Source organism: Antechinus flavipes, chromosome 1 (assembly GCF_016432865.1).
Source record: "Antechinus flavipes isolate AdamAnt ecotype Samford, QLD, Australia chromosome 1, AdamAnt_v2, whole genome shotgun sequence".
NCBI classification, from domain to species: domain Eukaryota; kingdom Metazoa; phylum Chordata; class Mammalia; order Dasyuromorphia; family Dasyuridae; genus Antechinus; species Antechinus flavipes.
In genome coordinates, this window is record NC_067398.1 from 677,633,108 (window position 1) to 677,651,836 (window position 18,729).

Consider the following 18,729-nt stretch of genomic DNA (forward strand, 5'->3'; position numbering starts at 1 on the left):
GGCAATGGGGTCTGGATGGGGCTGGGAGACCCTCAAGAAGTCACAGTTAGACCCAGACACCCTCGAAAGTACCCACACAATACACCAAGTAATCACAGAAAAAATCACAGACATCCCACGACCAGTGCTCCCTCCTTCCTCTGGGACTTTGCCTGGGCTGTTTTCTCAAGTCTGGAATGTCCTCTCTTGTCATCTCAGTTTCATGGAATCTATTTTCATTCCAGGATCAGCTCAGGTACCACCTCCTACAGGAAGCCTTTCTAGGTCTTCTCCAACACTTCCCCCTCCCCATTGTTGGAGTTTTCTCCTTCCTCAAATTATCTCGTAGATATCTAACTCTTTACCCCCCATATCCCAGGTGGCCAATGCCCTTCTCTCTCCCCGTCCCAGACCCTGCCCTGTAACCCCCTTGATTCTTGGTCTATCCAGCACCATGAGCAAACCCTCCCCCTGGCTCATACCAACTCAGGTCCTCACCCATGATCACACACACGACACACGTGTGCACAGTTACAGCCTTACACACATGCGCGGCCTGTTGGGAAACTTGAGGTGTCAGGGCAATACGTGTGACAGCAGAGTGATGGAGAGAGAGAGTGGAGCAGGATCAGAGGGGTACGGGCAGACGAGATGGATCGGGCTCTTGTGGAAATGTTCAGTTTTCTCTCTCACACACACCCCTCACAGACCCATCCCAGAGCATCCTTGTGCACAGTTACACGCTGACATTCCCCCACTCTCATTCATGCATAATAACACACACACAATGACACCCTTAAGAGCGCACACACAAGCACAATCTCACAGCTGCCTAGAAGAACACACTCATGCATAGTTAAATCTCCGTGCTCCCTCTGACACATGCTCACAGTCACACTTTTGCACACACACTCTCTTGCACACACAGTCTCTCACAGTCACACTTTTGCACACACACTCTCTTGCACACACAGTCTCTCACAGTCACACTTTTGCACATACACTTACAACTCACACTCTTGCACACACACGAGTCTCTCACATAGTCACTCTTGCACACAGTCTCACAGTCACTTTTACACATACATGGTCTCTCAGTCACTTTTGCACATATACAGACTCTCACAGTCACACTTTTACACATACATAGTCTTTCCGTCACACTTTTGCACACACAGTCACACTTTCACACACACACACTCTTGCACACAGTCTCTCACACTTTTGCACACACACTTACAACTCACACTCTTGCACACACGAGTCTCTCACACAGTCACACTCTTGCACACAGTCTCACAGTCACTTTTACACATATCTAGTCTCTCACAGTCACTTCTGCACATATATAGATTCTCACAGTCACACTTTTGCACACAGTCACACTTTTGCACACACACACACACACACACACACACACACACAGCCTCACAAACCCATCCCAGAACATCCTCACACACACACAGTTCCAATCTCTCTCTCACACATACTCACCCTCCCCCTGGCCCAGGCTCAGGCCCCGCCCACTCCTTGCTCCTCCACTGAGCAAGAGGGAAAAGTCTTTATATAGAGAGAGAGGCTGAAACTGGGGCTTTAATTCAGCTCCTCGGTCCTGGGGAGGCAGCTGAGCCCTTAGCCCCCCAGCAGGCCCCGCCACCTGCGGGTGCCACCCTGCCCTCCACCTGCTTCCCTGGCTCTCAGGGTCCCGCGGTCTCCCCCACGCCTTCAGCCATGCCGTTGTGGTTCCTGCTTCTGGGGGTGCTCTCCTGGCCGACAGCCAAAGCCGAATCTGGCCAGGGTAAGTGACCTCCCCCGTATCCCAGGTGGCCCCTGCCCTTCCCTCTCACCCTCTCAGACCCTGCCCTGTAACCCCCTTGGCCCTTGGTCTCTCCAGGACCATAAGCATACCATTCCGGTCTCTGTGGCCATCCCCTGAGTGTCTGGATACCAGAGCCCTTGAACCCCTTAATTCCTTGGCCTCCACGTTCCCAAATCTCTGGTTTCTGACTTTCTAGACCCACACTCCCAGTACTCTGGGACCCTGAACTCTTGGTCCCCTTTGCCCAGATTCTGATAATTCCATCCCCTTAATCCTCAGTCCCTCAATAACGGAGCTCTTAGCAGCATGGGATGTCCAGTACTTTCGGGTCTTGGAACCCTAACATCTTGACCCTAGAACCCCTAATATCCTAGCCTTGCCAGTTCTTTGACTCAGTTGGACCTGAACCCAAAACCATTCCATCATCTGGTTTCTGGACACCTGAATTTCAGGCTATTAGATTTCTTGAGTCCTCAGCCCCTTAGTCTCTAAACCCCTAAACCCTGAGCCTTTGATGCAGAACCTTAATTTCCCAACACTGTAGATTCCCAAACCCCCTTGAATCCAGGTTTTTGATCATCATATTCCCCCCCAAACTAAACACCTAACTGTAATTTAATGCCCTGGCCCCCAGAGTCTGACAGCCTAGTCTCAAGAATTTTCAAATCTTGAGTCCCCAATACCTGTGCCCCTCATAGCCGGATTTCTGATCTCGTCATCTCATCATCCTTAGAGATCCCAACACTCTAATCCTTGATCCCCAAACTCTAAATCCCCAACTCCTCAGATCCTTGATACCCTCACACCCAGACTCCTAATGGATTCCTATCCCCATTCCGACCTAGGACCCCTACTCCCTACCTCCCTTGCCAGGGGCTTCCAAACCGTCTCGTCTAACCCCAGAGATCATTCCCAGATTGGGGGGTGAGGGGGAGCATGTGTCTGTATCTGAGGCAGATCTATCTTGGATGGCTGGGAGGTGAGCCGCTCGGGCAGCCCAGCCTGACTGCCTGCCTACCTTTGTGGGACTCCAGGGCTTCTCCCTCAGGACTAATAAGGACTGGTCTGACTCCTTGTAGAAGCCCAGAAAGGAGGCAGTTGTGTAGAATATGGTAGCTAGGGATGGAAGAAAGGGAGAGACCAAGAGCTTGGCAAATTTCTTGCCAGATAACTAAACCTTGGAGCATTTGGAAAGTTGGGGCACCCCAAATCAGGATAATTTGAGCCTGGAAGGCCCAGTTCTATAATCCTTTTAGTGCCACCTCCATCCCTTTAGCTTCCTTAATCAACTCAACCCCTCATTCTCTGATATCTCTTTTTCGCTGTCCCTTTTCTCAGCTGGAAGCAGTCTAGCTTCCCAGCCCTATCTTCAGGGACTGAACTTCGGGTCCTGTTCTGCCTCTGAATATAACTCAGGCTCTGTCCCACCTGCCCCTGTGCAAATCCCAGAAAAACAAGGACCTCGTTGCCTTGAATTTGCCATGACCAGGATGGGTGATGAAGGCTCCTCCAGGGGGTGGCATGTATCCATCCCCCCACTCCCTCCTAACAGATAGATAAGCAAACTGAGACTCGCTTATGGTAACATAGTAACTCTAGGAAGAAGAAGGACTGAGACACAAGTCTCTGGAGTCCCAGCCGGGATCTTCCCGACTCCCTATTCTTTCCTCAGGATTATAAGGGACACTTCAGGTACCCCCAAAGACCAGGAGTGAGCTGCTTATTCCCAGGCTGGATAGTGGGATGGGTGGGGTGTGTTTTGCTGGAGTCTTCAGCCAAGAACCATCTTTCCCACCCCTACCCGCACCCTATCCCCCAGTGACTGAAAGCCTACCCCCCCTCCAGGGCTCCCAGTGTGGTGACTGTACTGGGGAGACTGGTGAGCTCATGCTAGGGGAATGTTCCCGGAAGGCTTGGGTGACTAAGACTGGGGAGGAGGGGGGGGCAGGATCAGAGACTGGGTGAGGAGCTGGGATCTTGAGCTGGGGATGCCTTCTATCCCTCAGACCCCAAGGTCCCTGTCCTGGCTCCAAGTTGTGGCCCTCAGATTCCCTTTCCCTGCCCCTCCTCCTTCCCTCCCTTCAACCCCCTATTCTTATGCTAAGATAAAAGTCCTCTTCCCATTCAAGGTCTTAGACCTGGCTCCAGGCTCAGGCAGATTCCTCCCAATTCAGGAGTGATCCAATGATTTCTGAGTCCTTGGGACGTGAAGCAAAAGATTTATCCCTCTGGTCCAGAGGAAGAAGTGACTGCTCCATCTTCTCCCTGCCCAAAATGAGGGCTTAGGGAGGGAAGGTATCTTGAGATCTTCAGGAAAAAAAGGCCCAAAGGAAGTGATTTGGGGCATACTCAGAGCACACTCTTCCCTCAGATTGTGAGCTCCTTGGGAACAGGGCCTGAATTTGGCCCTTTTTTGGTTTTAAACAATGGGGTGGTTAAGTGACTTGACTTCATGATCCCCTAACCCTGGCTCCACTTTTTTGAATCCCCAGCACTAAGTATAATGCCTGACACATAGTAGGTGCTTAATGAATATTAATTGACTAACTGATAATGGAGCTGGTGACTAATTGTCCTTCCTTTTCAAAGACTCCGGTTGATGCCAAAATCCTGGCTCGGCTGGGTTCTGATGCCCAAGTGCTGAATTTGGAGCCAGAAGTCCACAGTTCAAATCTCTGCTCTGCCATCCTTCTACTGCCAAGTTCTTTCCCTAACTCTTCTCTATCAATCAATCAATCTATCTGTCTGTCTGTCTGTGTATCCATCCATCATTTATCAGTCTATCTGTCTACCCATTCATCCATCCATTATCCATTTCTCTATCTGTCTGTCTGTCCATTCATCATCTATCTATTGGTCTGTCTGTATATCTGTCTACTCATCAAAATATCCATTATCTATCTTTCCATCCGTCATCTATTTGTTTCTGTCTGTATAACTGTCTACCCATCCAAACATCCATTATCCATCTCTCTGTCTGTCTCTTTGTTTATCTATCTATCCATCCATCCATCCATTCATCATCTATCATCTGTCTACCCATCCATCCATCCATACATCCATCATTTATCTTTTTGGTCTATCTGTCTACCTGTCCAAATATCCATTATCCATCTATCCATCTATCCATCTATCCATCTATCTATCTATCTATCTATCTATCTATCTATCTGTCATCTCTCTGTCTGTATTAGAGACTGGACAAGGTGAGACTTCTAAGTCCTGTGCTTCTGTATCTCCCTGGCTCCAGGTGGCATCTGCTGGCTGCGCCAGGGCCGGGAGGCTCAGTGCAGCCTGATCCTGAGGGCAGGTGTGAGCTGGGAGGAGTGCTGCTCTGCTGGCAATGTCGATACCGCCTGGTCCAATTACACACACCAAGGCAACAAGATCAGCCTGCTGGGCTTCCTGGGCCTGGTGACCTGTCACCCCTGCAAAGGTAGGATTTCCGGGCCCCCTCTCCAGAGAGGGGGATGGGGCATCCAGTCTGCCACTGCCCAGATGTGTGATGCTTGTCCCCCTGCCCCCAGGGGAGGCAGGGGGGAGGGGGCGGGATCTCGCCTCCCAGATGTTGGAAGTGGCAGCCGCCGAGGCTCAGTGGTTGGGGATGGTGATTAATCCCAGCTCTGCCTGGCTGGGTGGTCTCTGGGAAAGCACTCTCCCTCTCTGGGCCCCCGCTCTTCCCTCCCTCCCTCCTTTTTCTGTTCCTGCTCACTTCCTATCTGGGGGTGGGAATGGGGATAGAGGCGGGAGCGGAGGAAAGGGGAAGGGGGAGAACGCAGGTGGCTTTTGGATAAGGCAGGGCCAGTCTCCAGCTGGAGGTTTGAAGATGGATCCTTCCATGCAGGGTCCTCTGGGGCTGAGGATGGAGGTGGGGCAGGGAGGGGGCTGTGGGCGGGGACTCTGCCTCTTGTTGCTCTCTTTTCTCCAGTCCAAATCGAGACTGGGAGAGGCTCCAGCTGTGTGTGGCCAGCCTCTGCCAGATGTGTGGGAGCTGGTGGCCAGGTGCAACCCACATGCGGGACCCGAGGCCCCTCCTCCCAGCCAGCCTCAGGAACGCTTAGGGAGCCCAGAAAGGGGGGAGAGAGACGCCAATGAAGTCCCTAAGCCCTGGTGGAAAATACCAGGCAGTGCAAGGGAAGGGACCCTGGGGGGGAGGCCAGAGGCCTGAGTTTGAGTCCTGCAAGGCCCCTAATTTCCCTTCTCTAAAATAAAGGCTCATGGGTCATAGATTTAGCGCCGAGGCTATCTGGTCTAATCCCTTCATTCTACAGGTTCAAAGAACTCAGAAAAGTAAACGTGGATTTGTTCAAGTAGCAGTTCCACTGTTTCAATCCGTTTCTGCTAGCTCTGATGCCAGCCCTCTGCCTACTAAGCCAGACTGTCTGGGATAATGTCCCATGGCAAGAGCCCCCAAAGGGGAGCCAGGAGATCGGGGGTTGGTCTCAGCTCCAACATGTGCTTAATAGTGGGTGACCTGTTTCCCCATATGGAAAATAGTGCTAACAACGGGCTGAGATAATTATTGAGTTCAACCTTCCTTCCTCCCTCCCAATTCTTGTACCTAATAGGTACTTAATACAGATTGAATTAAAACAAATTGAATTTCAGTATGCACCATCCTTAGTTCTAGGGACTAGAAACTTAGGGCCATGGGGATCTCTTCTTTCTTTTTTTTTTGCTTTCTTTTTTTCTCTTTCCTCCTCTCCTCCTTTCTTTTCCTTCCTTCTTTCCTTCCTCCCTCCTTCCCTCCCTTCCCTCCCTCCTTTCTTTTTCTTTCTTTCTTTCTTCTTTCTTTCTTTTTCTTTCTTTCTTTCTTTCTTTCTTTCTTTCTTTCTTTCTTCCTTCCTTCCTTCCTTCCTTCCTTCTTCCTTCCTTCCTTCCTTTTTCTGCCTTCCTTCCACCTTCTTTCCTTCCACCTTCCTTCCTTCCACTTTCTTTCCTTCCACTTTCCCTTCTTTCCTTCTTCCTGTCTTTTCTTCCTTCCTTCTTCCTTCCTTCCTTTCTTTCTTTCTTCCTTTCTTCCTTCCTTCCTTCCTTCCTTTTTTATTTCTTTCTTTCTTTCTTTCTCTCTCTCTCTCTTTCTCTCTCTCTCTCTCTCTCTTCCTTCATTCCTTCGTTCCTTCCCTCCTTCATTCCTTCCTTTCTTTTTTAAAATTATTTTTTAATTTTATTTTTTCATTAACTTTTGGAGATTTTTCACATCTCAGAAATGGGCAAGCAGTCAGGGTAATCAAAATAAAAAAGAAGGGCACTGGCCCTCTCCTGTCTGACTCAGTTATCAGTCTGCCAGGCTTTCGGGGCCAGAATCAAGGGTCAGCCTCCATTCAGTCCAGTGAAACTGGAACAGAGAAACATTCCGTCCCTAGTCAGAGGCTGACCCCTCATCCCCACTACCCCCTCCTTTAACCACAGAACTGCATAATCCAGTGCTCGGAGCAAAACAAAACAAAACAAAACAAAACAATCTGCCCCAGAATTATTTTTTGATTACTTAGAAGGTTTGGTTTTTTGTTTTGTTTTTTGGTGGGGAATTTATTTGTTGTTTTGCTACATTATTATCAAGAATTGTTTCCCAGTATTTAAGGTTTGGGAATATCGACCTTCTCTATTATGTAGACCAGAGGTGTCAACCTCTAAGAGAGACAAGACACTAAAGTACATAAAGATCTCTGCGGGTACATAATAATATTATCTCTGCTTTATTTTCATTTGTTTGTTTTTGTTAAATATTTTCCAATTATATTTTAATCTGGTTCTCTCCATATATAGCCTGCTGACTGCCTATTTGACTGATACTACCTGATATGGACTGTTACTCAATAAACACTTAAGCACCTACTATGTGTCGACATGTAGGTGAATAGATAGATGCAAGGTGGGACCTGGAAGGAAGACTAAGAAATTTATCCTGAGACACTTACTAATTGTGTGACTCTGGACAAATCAGTTAATTCTGGTTGCCTCAGTTTCTTCATCTGAAAAATGAGCTAGAGAAGGAAATGGCAAAACACTCCAGTCTCTTTGCTAAGAAAACTTCAAATGGGATCATGAAGAGCCAGACACCATTGAACAACAACATGTTGTTGGGCCCTATGCCATGAGCTGGGGGTACAAACAAAGGGGGGGGGGAATCGTCTCCACCCTTTTGTTTTTAAGTCCAGACCTATATAATTTCATAAGTCAGGAGACATTTCCAGTGTAGAAACTCTATCTATCTGGATTCTGTCCACTGATATCCACTTGTTGACAGATGAACATAAATTCATCTGTAGTTCATAGTTTCAGAGAATTGCTAGTTTAAGGGAGGTTAAGTGATTTGTCCACAGTTATACAATCATGTGTTTTTAAAAAAAATTTTAATAGTATTTTGTTTTTCCAAATACATGCAAAGATAGTTTTCAACCTTCACCTTTGCAAAAACCTCATTTTCCAAATTTTTCTCCCTCTCTTCCCTCCACCCCGCTCCCCAAGATACAGATAAAATCATATGTAATTCTTCTAAACATATTTCAATGCTGTGAAGACAGGACTTCAACCCAGGACTTCATGATTCCCAAAGCTGGCCTTTTTACCTCCTACCTCCAAATGCCTCACCTTTGAATTTCTCAGAGGAAGCTAGTGGCACAGATAAAACTGAATTCAAATCCAGCCTGAGATACTTCATAGATGTGTTACTTTGGACAAGTCATTTAACTGCTACCTGCCTCGGTTTCTCCATTTGCAAAAATCAAATAATAATATCTACATCTCTTAGATTATTACAAAGGACGCTGAAAACCTTGAAGCATCATATAAATGCTTAGACATAAGAACTATTATTATTATTATATTAATAATAATATTATTATTTTAAAAGGCTTTAAAACTCTTTAGTCCAGTTTGGTATTTTACTAGTATAGGGAGCTCCCTTATGAGAAAACTCCTTTTCACTACCGCTGCTCAGGGATTTCTAGACAGAGAGCTTCCAGGATTGTTAGCTGACTGAGATAATTCAAAGCTATGGAACATGGAGTTAGGAGATAAGGGGCTAATGTTGGGAGTCAGGAAGGCCTGGATTCTGGTGTTGCCTTTGACAGATGACTCAGAGAGGCAATTGTCTTGCCAGGGTCACACAGCATGAGTGTATAAGCCAAAAGCCAGACCTGAATCCTTTTTGCTATTCTGACTTGTGAGATTAGCCCTTTTATTCATTACAGGATGCTGACCCTAAATTAAAAATTATCCCATGCTCTTGATTCACTAATGTTAGTAGACATCTACTTTTCTACCACCTCCTCATTAATTAATACTTTGGGAGTGGATGATCTATGCTACTCATCCTCCATTAGGGAAGAATGTTAATATTTCTGGTGGTTTTATTTATTTATGTATTTATTTTTGGCAAGGCAATTGGGATTAAGGGGTTAAAGCTCAGGGTCACACAAGTAGGAAATATTAAGTGTCTGAAGTCGAATTCAAACACAGGTCTTCCTGACTCCAGGGCTAGTGCTCTATCTATTGTGCCATCTAGCTGCCCCCTGGGATTTAATATTTATTAAGCACCTACTATGTGCCTGGGCACTATGCTAAGTACCTTATAAATATAATTTCATTTGTTCTTCATAACAACTGTTTGAGGTGAGTGCTATTATTATCTCTATTTTATTAGATGAGGAAACTGAGGCAATCAGAGATAGGTGACCTGCCCAGGGTCATACAGCTAGTAAGTATCCGAAGGTGGGTTTGAACCCAGAGCTTCCTTTCTCTGTCCCTGTACCATTCGGGTGCATTGTAACACACTGACCATCTATTAGAAAATGACAGGTAACCAATCAGTCAATCAAAGTCAAGCATCTACCATTTGCCAGGTACTTAGATTCAAAAACAAAAGTGAGACTGAACCTGTCCTTAAGGAATATACATTCCTTCCAATGGAGTTGGTCAATTATAAATTTATGTTATCCAATCTCAGCCAATCCTTCCCCTACAGAAAAGCAAACATTTGATTTCTAATTGATCCTTATTAGCTGTGTGACTTTGAGCAAGTCACTTAACTCTGATTGCCTTAGTTTCTTCATCTGTAAAATGAGCTGGAAGAAAAAAAATGGCAAACCATTCCAGTATCTTTGCCAAGAAAACCCTAAATAGGGTTTCTTTACATTTATATATACATTTATTTATTTTATATAAAAAGGAACATTTTTTGCTGACATCTTTTGTGACATAAATAGGGTTACGAGAGTCAGACAGGACAGAACAACAAGTACTACTACATCCTCTATTGTCTTTCCTCAAGTTTCCTATGGCACCTTCTTTACCCACCCTCTCTCCTGAGTACCTCACCTCATATTCCAACCCCAAAATAATTGATACCAACTGGGGAGGGCTCTTTGCTCTTTGTCTTGGTTCTTCATCTCACATCATTCAAACATCTTCCTCCATTCTCTCCTCCATCATTACAGTCTTGGATCAAAGGGTGACCCTTCTCCTTGCCAAGACCAACTTCTCTATAAGGATCCCTTGATCTTCTCCCATTTCCAAGAAATTGCCCCAATGTCATCTTTAGTCTTTTCTTATCTCCTACTTCTTATAAACATGCCCAAGTCTCCATGACCCTTAAAAAATACTTGTTTGATTCCTATTGTCCTAAATTGTCCCAAATCCCTTCTGTCCTTCGTGGCTAAATTCTTTAAGAGAGCTTTCTACACTCATTCTCACTCCATTCTTAAACCTTCAGAAAGTTGGCTTCCCACTAGACCATTCAGCTGAAATTGCCCTCTCCAGAATTACCAATGATCTCTTGATTGCCAAGTCAAATGACCTTTTCTTAATCATCATCCTTCTTGACATCTCTGCAGGGTTTGATAGAATCTATCACCCTCTCCTTCCCTCTCAACAATTTATTACTCTGTGCCCTCCAACTGTCTGTTTGGTCACTCTTGAGTCTCCTTGACTAGACTTTCCTCCAGATCATTCCCATTAAATTTGGGGATCCTTCAAGGCTCTGCCCTAGCATTTTTTCTTTTTAACCTATAATGTCTCACTTCATGATTTCATCAGTTCCCCTAGGTTTAATAATCACTTCTAAGAAGATGGTTGCCAGATGTGTATATACAAGCTCTCTTCTGAGCTAGTCACACATAAGCAACTATTTCTGTGACGTCTTGAAACAGATGTATCAGTCCTGTCCGACTCTTCATGACCTTATTTAGGGTTTTCTTAGCAAACATACTGGAATAGTTTGCTTTTTTTTTTTTTTCTTCTAGTTTATTTTACAAATGAGGAAACTGAGGCAATCTGAGTTAAGTGACTTGACTAGCAGAGTCCCCTGGATTTGAACTTAAAAAGTGTGGATTTCCTAACTCCAAGCCCATATATCCTAGGTACAACTTAACTTGTACCTTAATTTGACACATTCATCTTCCTGCCCTTCCAAATGTCTTTATTATTATTAAAGCATCTCCATCCTCCCAGTCACCCAGACTTATAACTTTGTTGTCATCCATAATTCCTCATTCTTACTCAATATATTGAAACCATTGCTAAATTTTGTCTTCTACCTTAATAATATATTTAATTTTAAAAAGAATATTTTATTTTCCTCCAATTACATGTTAAAACAATTTTTTAAATTTAGATTTTTTTTTAAGTTTTGAGTTTCAAATTCTATCCCTCGCTTCTTCCCTCTTCTCCCTGAGACAGTCAGCAACTTGATATGTTATACATGTGCAATCATGCAGAATATTTCCATATTATTCATTTTGTACAAGAAGACTTAGAGCCTACTGGCGAAAGGCCAGGGCTGTAGTGCTCTGGCGGGTCCGGAATGGCGGATGCCACTCGCTGTCTTCTTCTCCTTCTTGGATCCCGTTTTGAGAGCAAAAATGAATGTTGGAGTTATTCACAGTGAGGTAAATCCAAATACCAGGGGAATGAACAGTCATGGTATGTGGCTGACATATGCACTTGGGGTTGGTTTGCTTCATATTGTTTTGCTCAGCATTTCCTGCTTCAGAGCTCCTATTGCTTGGACCTTAAAAATATTACACATAATTTGGGAATTTATGTATTTTTATATATATTTTATATTACATTTATATATACATTTGTTTATTTTATATAAAAAGGAATATCTTTTGAAACTCATGACTAGGGTAAAGCCAGACTGCTAATTCACTGGTAACAATGAACCTGTGAAGTATAATTTATTTCTTCATGGAAGTTCTTCACAATTTTTCCTAAATTCTATATTTTCTGCCAAGTTTCTGTACCAAGTAGGAACTTACACACTTCACCTTAAACACAGCTGTTCTCCTGTGCTAATGATCTTTGTTATTAATAAGTACTAAACTGAAAATCTGAAACTGAATTATTCTGACCAAAACTTCTTAGGGACTGCTTTCTCTATAAAGAAGGAATATAAGTAGTATGCTATATACAGTGTTTATATTGGGAAGTGTTTCTATTTAAGGTCTGGTACTTATTTGTATGTTATTTGGAAAAACAGATTTTTATGAAATACTTCTAAGTATTTAACATGTTTGCTAAATTTCTGCACAAGTTTTCCAGGATAGCAGAGCAGGCCCTGCTCATAAATGACTGACAGTATAAGGAGAACAGAAAAGGGCACAAGAATCTTGAGGATGGGAGTGGCTTAGTTTATAATGAAAGGGCACTATGTAGGAAGAGTTATTCAATCAGTAACAGCACAATCATTTTGTACAGAGGTCAAATGTTCCATTCCTAAGACTGCCAGCTTTTTGTTTTTGTTTTTGTTTTACAAATGTGCTCTTTGTTTTTGCTGGTTTACTCTTTTATCTATAGACCTGATCAGTTCTGGATGTATCTGAGCATGAATGTGTCTAGGTAATGTGCTTTTAAGCCTCTGCAGTTTTCTAGGGAGTTTTCAGACATATTTGGCAACGCAAAATTTTGCTGGGTTTTTTTGTTTTGTTTTGTTTTATAAAGGGCTGCAAATATTTTTTTTTGGGAAAAAAAAAACAAAACTAAACTATTCCAGGCAGTCTGAAGCATAATGTATAATTCTATTATTATTTAGTTGAACCATTTAATAGTTAAAATCTCTTATCTGAAGAAAGTTAAATTCTAGATAGACAGACAAATATAAAGAAATAAGTTGCATAGTAAAAAAATAACTTTCTCCAGACATGGTACAAAATAAGCTATTAAACACTGGGTCTCTCTCTCTCTCTCTCTCTCTCTCTCTGTGTGTGTTCTCTCTCTCTCTCTCTCTCTCTCTCCTCTCCTCTCTTCTTCTTCTTCTTCTTCTTCTTCTTCTTCTTCTTCTTCTTCTTCTTCTTCTTCTTCTTCTCTTCTTCTCTCTCTCCTCTCTCTCTCTCTCCTCTCGTCTCTTCTTCTTCTTCTTCTTCTTCTTCTTCTTCTTCTTCTTCTTCTTCTTCTTCTTCTTCTTCTTTTCTCTCTCTCTCTCTCTCTCTCTCTCTGTATGTCTCTCTTCACACACACACACATATCTTTGTAGTAAAGAAAATAAAGAATTGTACTTTCCCTTTATAATTCCTTTCCTCTATCTCCACTTTATTTATTAACATTCAAGATGGTAGCAATTTAAATGGTCAAGGAAGTGAATTTAAAGTTATTCTAAGTCAGTTACTACACTGTTTTTTGAATTAGAAAAGTTTGCAGTTCCTGTAATTCCATATCGAGATTTCTTCAAAACATTCCGGTAATGATAATTAGCTATTACAAACATCAGAAGATAAATTATTGAAAGATTAAACATTCTAAAATTCAATCATTTTAGGAAAATAAACAGAAATTTAATTATGTAAAGTAGATTTGGACTATTTAAAAATTAGTTTGTCCTAATAAAGCCATGCTAACTTCAAACTATCTTTTTTGGAGAGATCATTGTTTTGCACTGATAATCTTGAGTATGGAAATCAGTTGTGTACTGGCTTTCCTATGTCTTTTTCCCCCACATTTTGAAGCACTAAGAAAAATGGGTGTTTTACTTTAATAAATAGATTTTTTTAAAGGACTTAAACAACAAAAAGAAAGTAAAAAAAAAAAAATAGCATGCTTCAGTCTGTTTTCAGATAATATCAGTTCTTTCTCTGGAAGCACATAGCATGCTTCTTCAACAGTCCTTTGGAATTATCTTACATCATTGTATTGCTGAGAATGGCTAAATCATTCGCAATTCTTCATCTTAAAGTATGCTGTTACTACGTACAATGTTCTCCTGGTTCTGTTCATTTCACTTTACTTCATTTTATGTAAATCTTTCCAGGTTTTTTCCTGAAATCACTCTACTTGTCATTTCTTATAGCACAAAAATACTCCATTATCATATACCACAGTTTGTTTAGCCATTTCTCAATTGATAGACATTCCCATGATTTCCAGTTCTTTGCCACCACAAAAAGAGCTGCTATAGTTTTATCCTTATATATAACTATATCGTTCCCCCACACTCTTTTTAAAAATCTCTTTTCGGATACAGACCTAGCAATGGCAATGGCTGGATTCAAAGGGTTTGCACAATTTTATAGATCTCTGGGAATAATTCCTAATTATAACTTTTGTTATGTATCAAACCCTTCACACTCATTATTCATTTGATCCTCACAACACTGTGAGGTAGGTGTATTACTATCCCTGTTTTTTGTAGATAAGGAAATTGAGATAAGTCTGTTGAAATAACTTGCTCAGGATCAGACAGTAAGTGTCTGAGGCTGGATTTGAACTCAGGTATTTCTGACTTCAGACTTAGGGCTCTATCTCTTGCACTACCTAGCTTTTCTCTCATAGCCACAACCCCAATTCAGATCTTCTTCTTCTCCAGAACTTTTATGATAGCCTTCTAACTGGTCTTCCTGCCTCAACTCTGTCCTCCATCCAATCTGTCCACCAACTCAGATGCCAATGTCTAGGTCTGCTGATGTCAGCCTCATCTCCCCTATGAGTTTTCATGGCTCCCTATTACCTCCAGGATCTGGCATTTCAAGTTCAGCATAATCTGGTTCCTTCCTATCTTTCTAGTGACAGTCCCCAACATGCTCTATGATCCATGTACATTAGCTTACTTGCAATTCCTCAGACTGAGCCTTTTATATCTTTCACGCTTGCAATGCTCTGTCCCCTCATTTCAATCTGCTTCCTTCCCTTGCTTCCTTCAAGACAGAGCTAAAATCTCACCTTCCCCATCTTTCATATTTTAGCCTCCTCCCCCCTTAATGATACTTTCTACCTATTCTACATATCTTACACCTACCGATTTGCAAATTGTCTCTCGAATTACTTTGAATGTAAGCGCCTAATGTGGCTAATATGGAAATGTTTTGCATGACTTCACATATATGATTGCTTTCAAATTGCTTGTCTTCTGAATGTTAAAGAATGTTTCTACAAGCAATTGGGAAATATTTAATAATTCAATAATATATTGGATTGCTTGCTTGGAACACAGGTTTTGCAAAAGTGAATGTTGAAAACTATCTTTGCATGTATTTGGAAAAATTAAAAAAGAAACATACACACATGGATGTATGTGCATACATATATATGCATATATAGTGAAAGAATATAAGCGCCTTCAACATAGACACTGTTTTTGTCTTTATATTCCTAGCACTTAGGAAAATAAATACTTAGTGCTTACCTACTGAGACAAGCCCTGTAGAAATGAACCTTGGATCATGAGACCTGGATTTCAATACCCACCTCCAATGCTTCTTCCTATTCAATCATTTCAGTCATGTCCAAACCTACAAGATCCTAGTTGGTGTTTTCTTGACAGAGACACTAAAATGGTTTCCCATTTCTTTCTCCAGCTTATTTTACAGATGAGAAAATTGAGACAAACAGGATTAAGTGACTTAACTAGGGTCACACTACTAGTAAATGTCTAAGGGCACATTTGAACTCAGATCTTCCTGACTCCTGACCTGGCACTCTATTCTGCCACCTAACTGCCCCATCTATTTATTAGCCTTCCTGGAAAATTCCTTAACCTCTCAAGCTTTAGTTCCCTTATCAGTATAATTGTGATTACACTTTTAGTACCTACCTCTCAGGAAAAATAGCAGATAAATATATATAAATGGTTTTGCACATCTCAAAGCACCACAGAAATGTCAGCTTTTAATATTCTTTCATTTTGAGAAGAGGGAATTTTTTGGGGGGAGATCCATCTTTGAAAAAATCACTTATCATTAGCCATTGGATACACTGTTTATTGTATCTCTTTTTATAAAAGTATCTGTTTCTAGATTAGCTAAAATTTTTGCAGGGTTGGAGATTGGAGAGATTGTGTGGGAAAGTGTTTAGAAAGCTGTCCCAATCAGGGCTCTAGGCAACTAAGAGTTAGTTATTATAGAGAAGACGCTCCCAAAATCAACAAAACTTCAGGTACAAACTGTGGTTTAAGAATATTTGCAGCATCTGTAATTTGTTTTAGGCAGGATGTGAACGTTTTTTGTTTTCCAGTTTGTTTCTCTAGGAGAGGTCATCTCTAAGATATGGTCTCTGCCAAGCTCATTCTGTCTCCCTCTGTCCCCAGAGACCTGTGATGGAGTGGACTGTGGTCCAGGCAAGGTGTGTAAGATGCACAAAGGCCGACCCCACTGCGCCTGTGCCCCGGACTGCTCGGGACTTTCTAAGCACTTGCAAGTCTGCGGCTCGGATGGGGTCACCTACAGGGATGAGTGTGAGCTGCGGACAATCAAGTGCCAGGGGCACCCAGACCTGGGCGTCATGTACCAGGGTCATTGCAAAAGTGAGAGCCAGCCTCTTCACCGACCCCCCACATCTCACACCTTATTCCATTTCCAGAAAGCTCCATTCCTCTCAGCAACCCCCTCCCCCGTCATTAAGGCAACGTGGTGGATAAAGCCCCGGATCTGGAGTTAGGAAAACTAGAGTTCAGATTCTACCTCAGATCCTTACTAGCTGTGTGTCCCAGGGCAAATCACATCACTTCGGTCTAAATGATAAATCCTAGCTATTATGTCTGCCGTAGGCTTTACTGAATCCCACTCCCTCATTGACCTCCCAATCCCCTCACTTATCACTCTATCCCGGATCTCCCGCCCCCCGTACTTAGTCCATCACCTCATTGCCCCCCCCCCCCTTATTTAGCTCTCATCCCCTTCACTAACCCAATTCCTCGGACTCCTGCTTCCCCCTCAGAGAGCTGCTCCCTCGTCGTGTGTCCAGGGACTCATACGTGTGTGGTGGACCAAACCGGCAGTGCCCACTGTGTCATCTGCCGCTCTGCCCCCTGCCCAGTTCCCTCGAGCCCCAACCAGCAGCTCTGTGGGAACAACAACGTCACTTATGCGTCTTCCTGCCATCTTCGTCAGGCAACCTGCTTCTTGGGCAGATCCATCGGCGTGCGGCACTCTGGGAGTTGTACAGGTAGGTCTGGGAGGCAGGGGGTCGGAATCAGGGAGCCACGGTCCTAACAGGGGCATTAACCCACGCGGTTTGAAGGGGAGATTCAGCCCTAGCGGGGACACACAGCCCTATGCCCTGGGGAGTCCTCAGCTTTATGGGGAGACCCTGCGACTGGCCAAGTCTCTGAGGCTCCCTCCCTCCTGTGTCTCCTTGCAGTCAGCACCACGTTTGCTGGGCTTTTGGAGGAGGTGGAAGATAACTCCGTGTGAGACGCCGCCGCAGGTCCTGCCCGGAGCCAAGAAACCCTATTTATTATGAAGAGGGAGGCATATTTATGGCCCCCCAGACTCCAGCTGTGTTCTCTCTTCTAGACAACTCCCAGAGACCCTTGTTGAGGAGGGGAGAAATTGGGAGGATTTTTACAGCCTGACCGGAGCTGCCAGGAGCCGCTAGTGGTGGTGGGAGGGGGATGGAAATGGCAAATGCCTTGGAGGGTCCCAAAGCAGGCCAGCTAAGCTCAGGGAGGGGGGTGGGGTGAGGGGGGGCGCTGGCTGAGGGGAAGGGGCGGGGCTTATGTTTCAACATTCCGTGGGGCCATCGAGGGAGCCAGGCAGAGAGGGACACAGACAGATCTCCCAGTTGGGGTTTCACAATCTCTCCTGTTAAATGACCCTACTGATGCAATTCTGGGCCCTAAGGACTCTGAGGGGGGATGGAATCCATATTCTCCCTCTCCCCTTCCTCCAGGACCAGAGGTCTACCCCCTTTTGAGCTTTAGTGACCTGGGGACTCCTACCTCCAATGTGTAATGATGATGATCTCAACTTGGGATAAAAGAGAGATGCGGGATGGAGCTGGGGGTAGGGGAAGCCAGGTTCAATATAGTGTCCTTCTTGTTCTAATCTTCCATGACTTCTCTTCGGGGAGGGACCTCCAGCTTCAATCTTGGCCCCATTCTGTTTTGAAGACTCAAAGTTCCCAAACCAAATTCTTCCCACAAAGTCAGACTGTCTCTAGAAAGGCCCCTTTATTGGAGGGGAGATTTAGTAGAGTATAATTCCCTTTACCCACCCAAGTGCCAATTATCTGTTCTCCTTTCTCCTTTCTTGGGGGAGGGAGGGTGCTCAGGGTCCTCAAAGTTAACTGTGTAGTTTTAGATTAATCCCTTCCCTTCCCTGGTCCTCAGTTTCTCCCTCTTTCAAATGGGGACAAGAGCACTCCCCCACTCCCACCCCTCCCTAAGGATGATGGGAATGTTGGTGATTTTCTTTGGAAAGTAAAAAATCTGTATAAATGAAGTTCTCTTGTTTTCATTCTGAGTGTGGAGACTGGATGAACCCTGGGCTGGGGGTTAAGAAGCTGGGTTCTGGACTTCCATTGGGTCTGACTGACAGTATCTTCTTGGCCAAGTCCTTGGGTTCAGGTTTCCCATGTGGAAAATGATGGGGTTAACAGGTGTTCCAGTGTGGGATCCTGCCCATTTCTGGGCCAGGATCCTGGAGGAGGGTCTGGGCAAGGGGACAATAACAAGGACTCAGATTCTGAAGTGGGATAATTTAGCTGAGTGCTGCCAC

General features: G+C 43.8%; 1 protein-coding gene across 2 annotated transcripts; it reads left to right on the top strand.

The window, feature by feature from the left end:
* The first annotated feature begins 1,520 nt into the window (after positions 1-1,520).
* Positions 1,521-18,453, top strand: FSTL3 (follistatin like 3). 2 transcript variants are annotated; one of them, XM_051972440.1, is made up of 5 exons: positions 1,521-1,777; positions 5,049-5,234; positions 16,320-16,354; positions 16,949-17,176; positions 17,372-18,453. In XM_051972440.1, exons 1-5 carry the CDS (start codon positions 1,711-1,713, stop codon positions 17,471-17,473), a joined length of 618 nt encoding a protein of 205 aa, XP_051828400.1. In that variant the 5' UTR covers positions 1,521-1,710; the 3' UTR covers positions 17,474-18,453. The 2 variants fall into 2 exon arrangements, with proteins under 2 accessions (XP_051828400.1, XP_051828399.1); XM_051972439.1 differs by having other exon boundaries at positions 1,523-1,777; positions 16,320-16,535.
* The last annotated feature ends 276 nt before the right edge of the window (positions 18,454-18,729 follow it).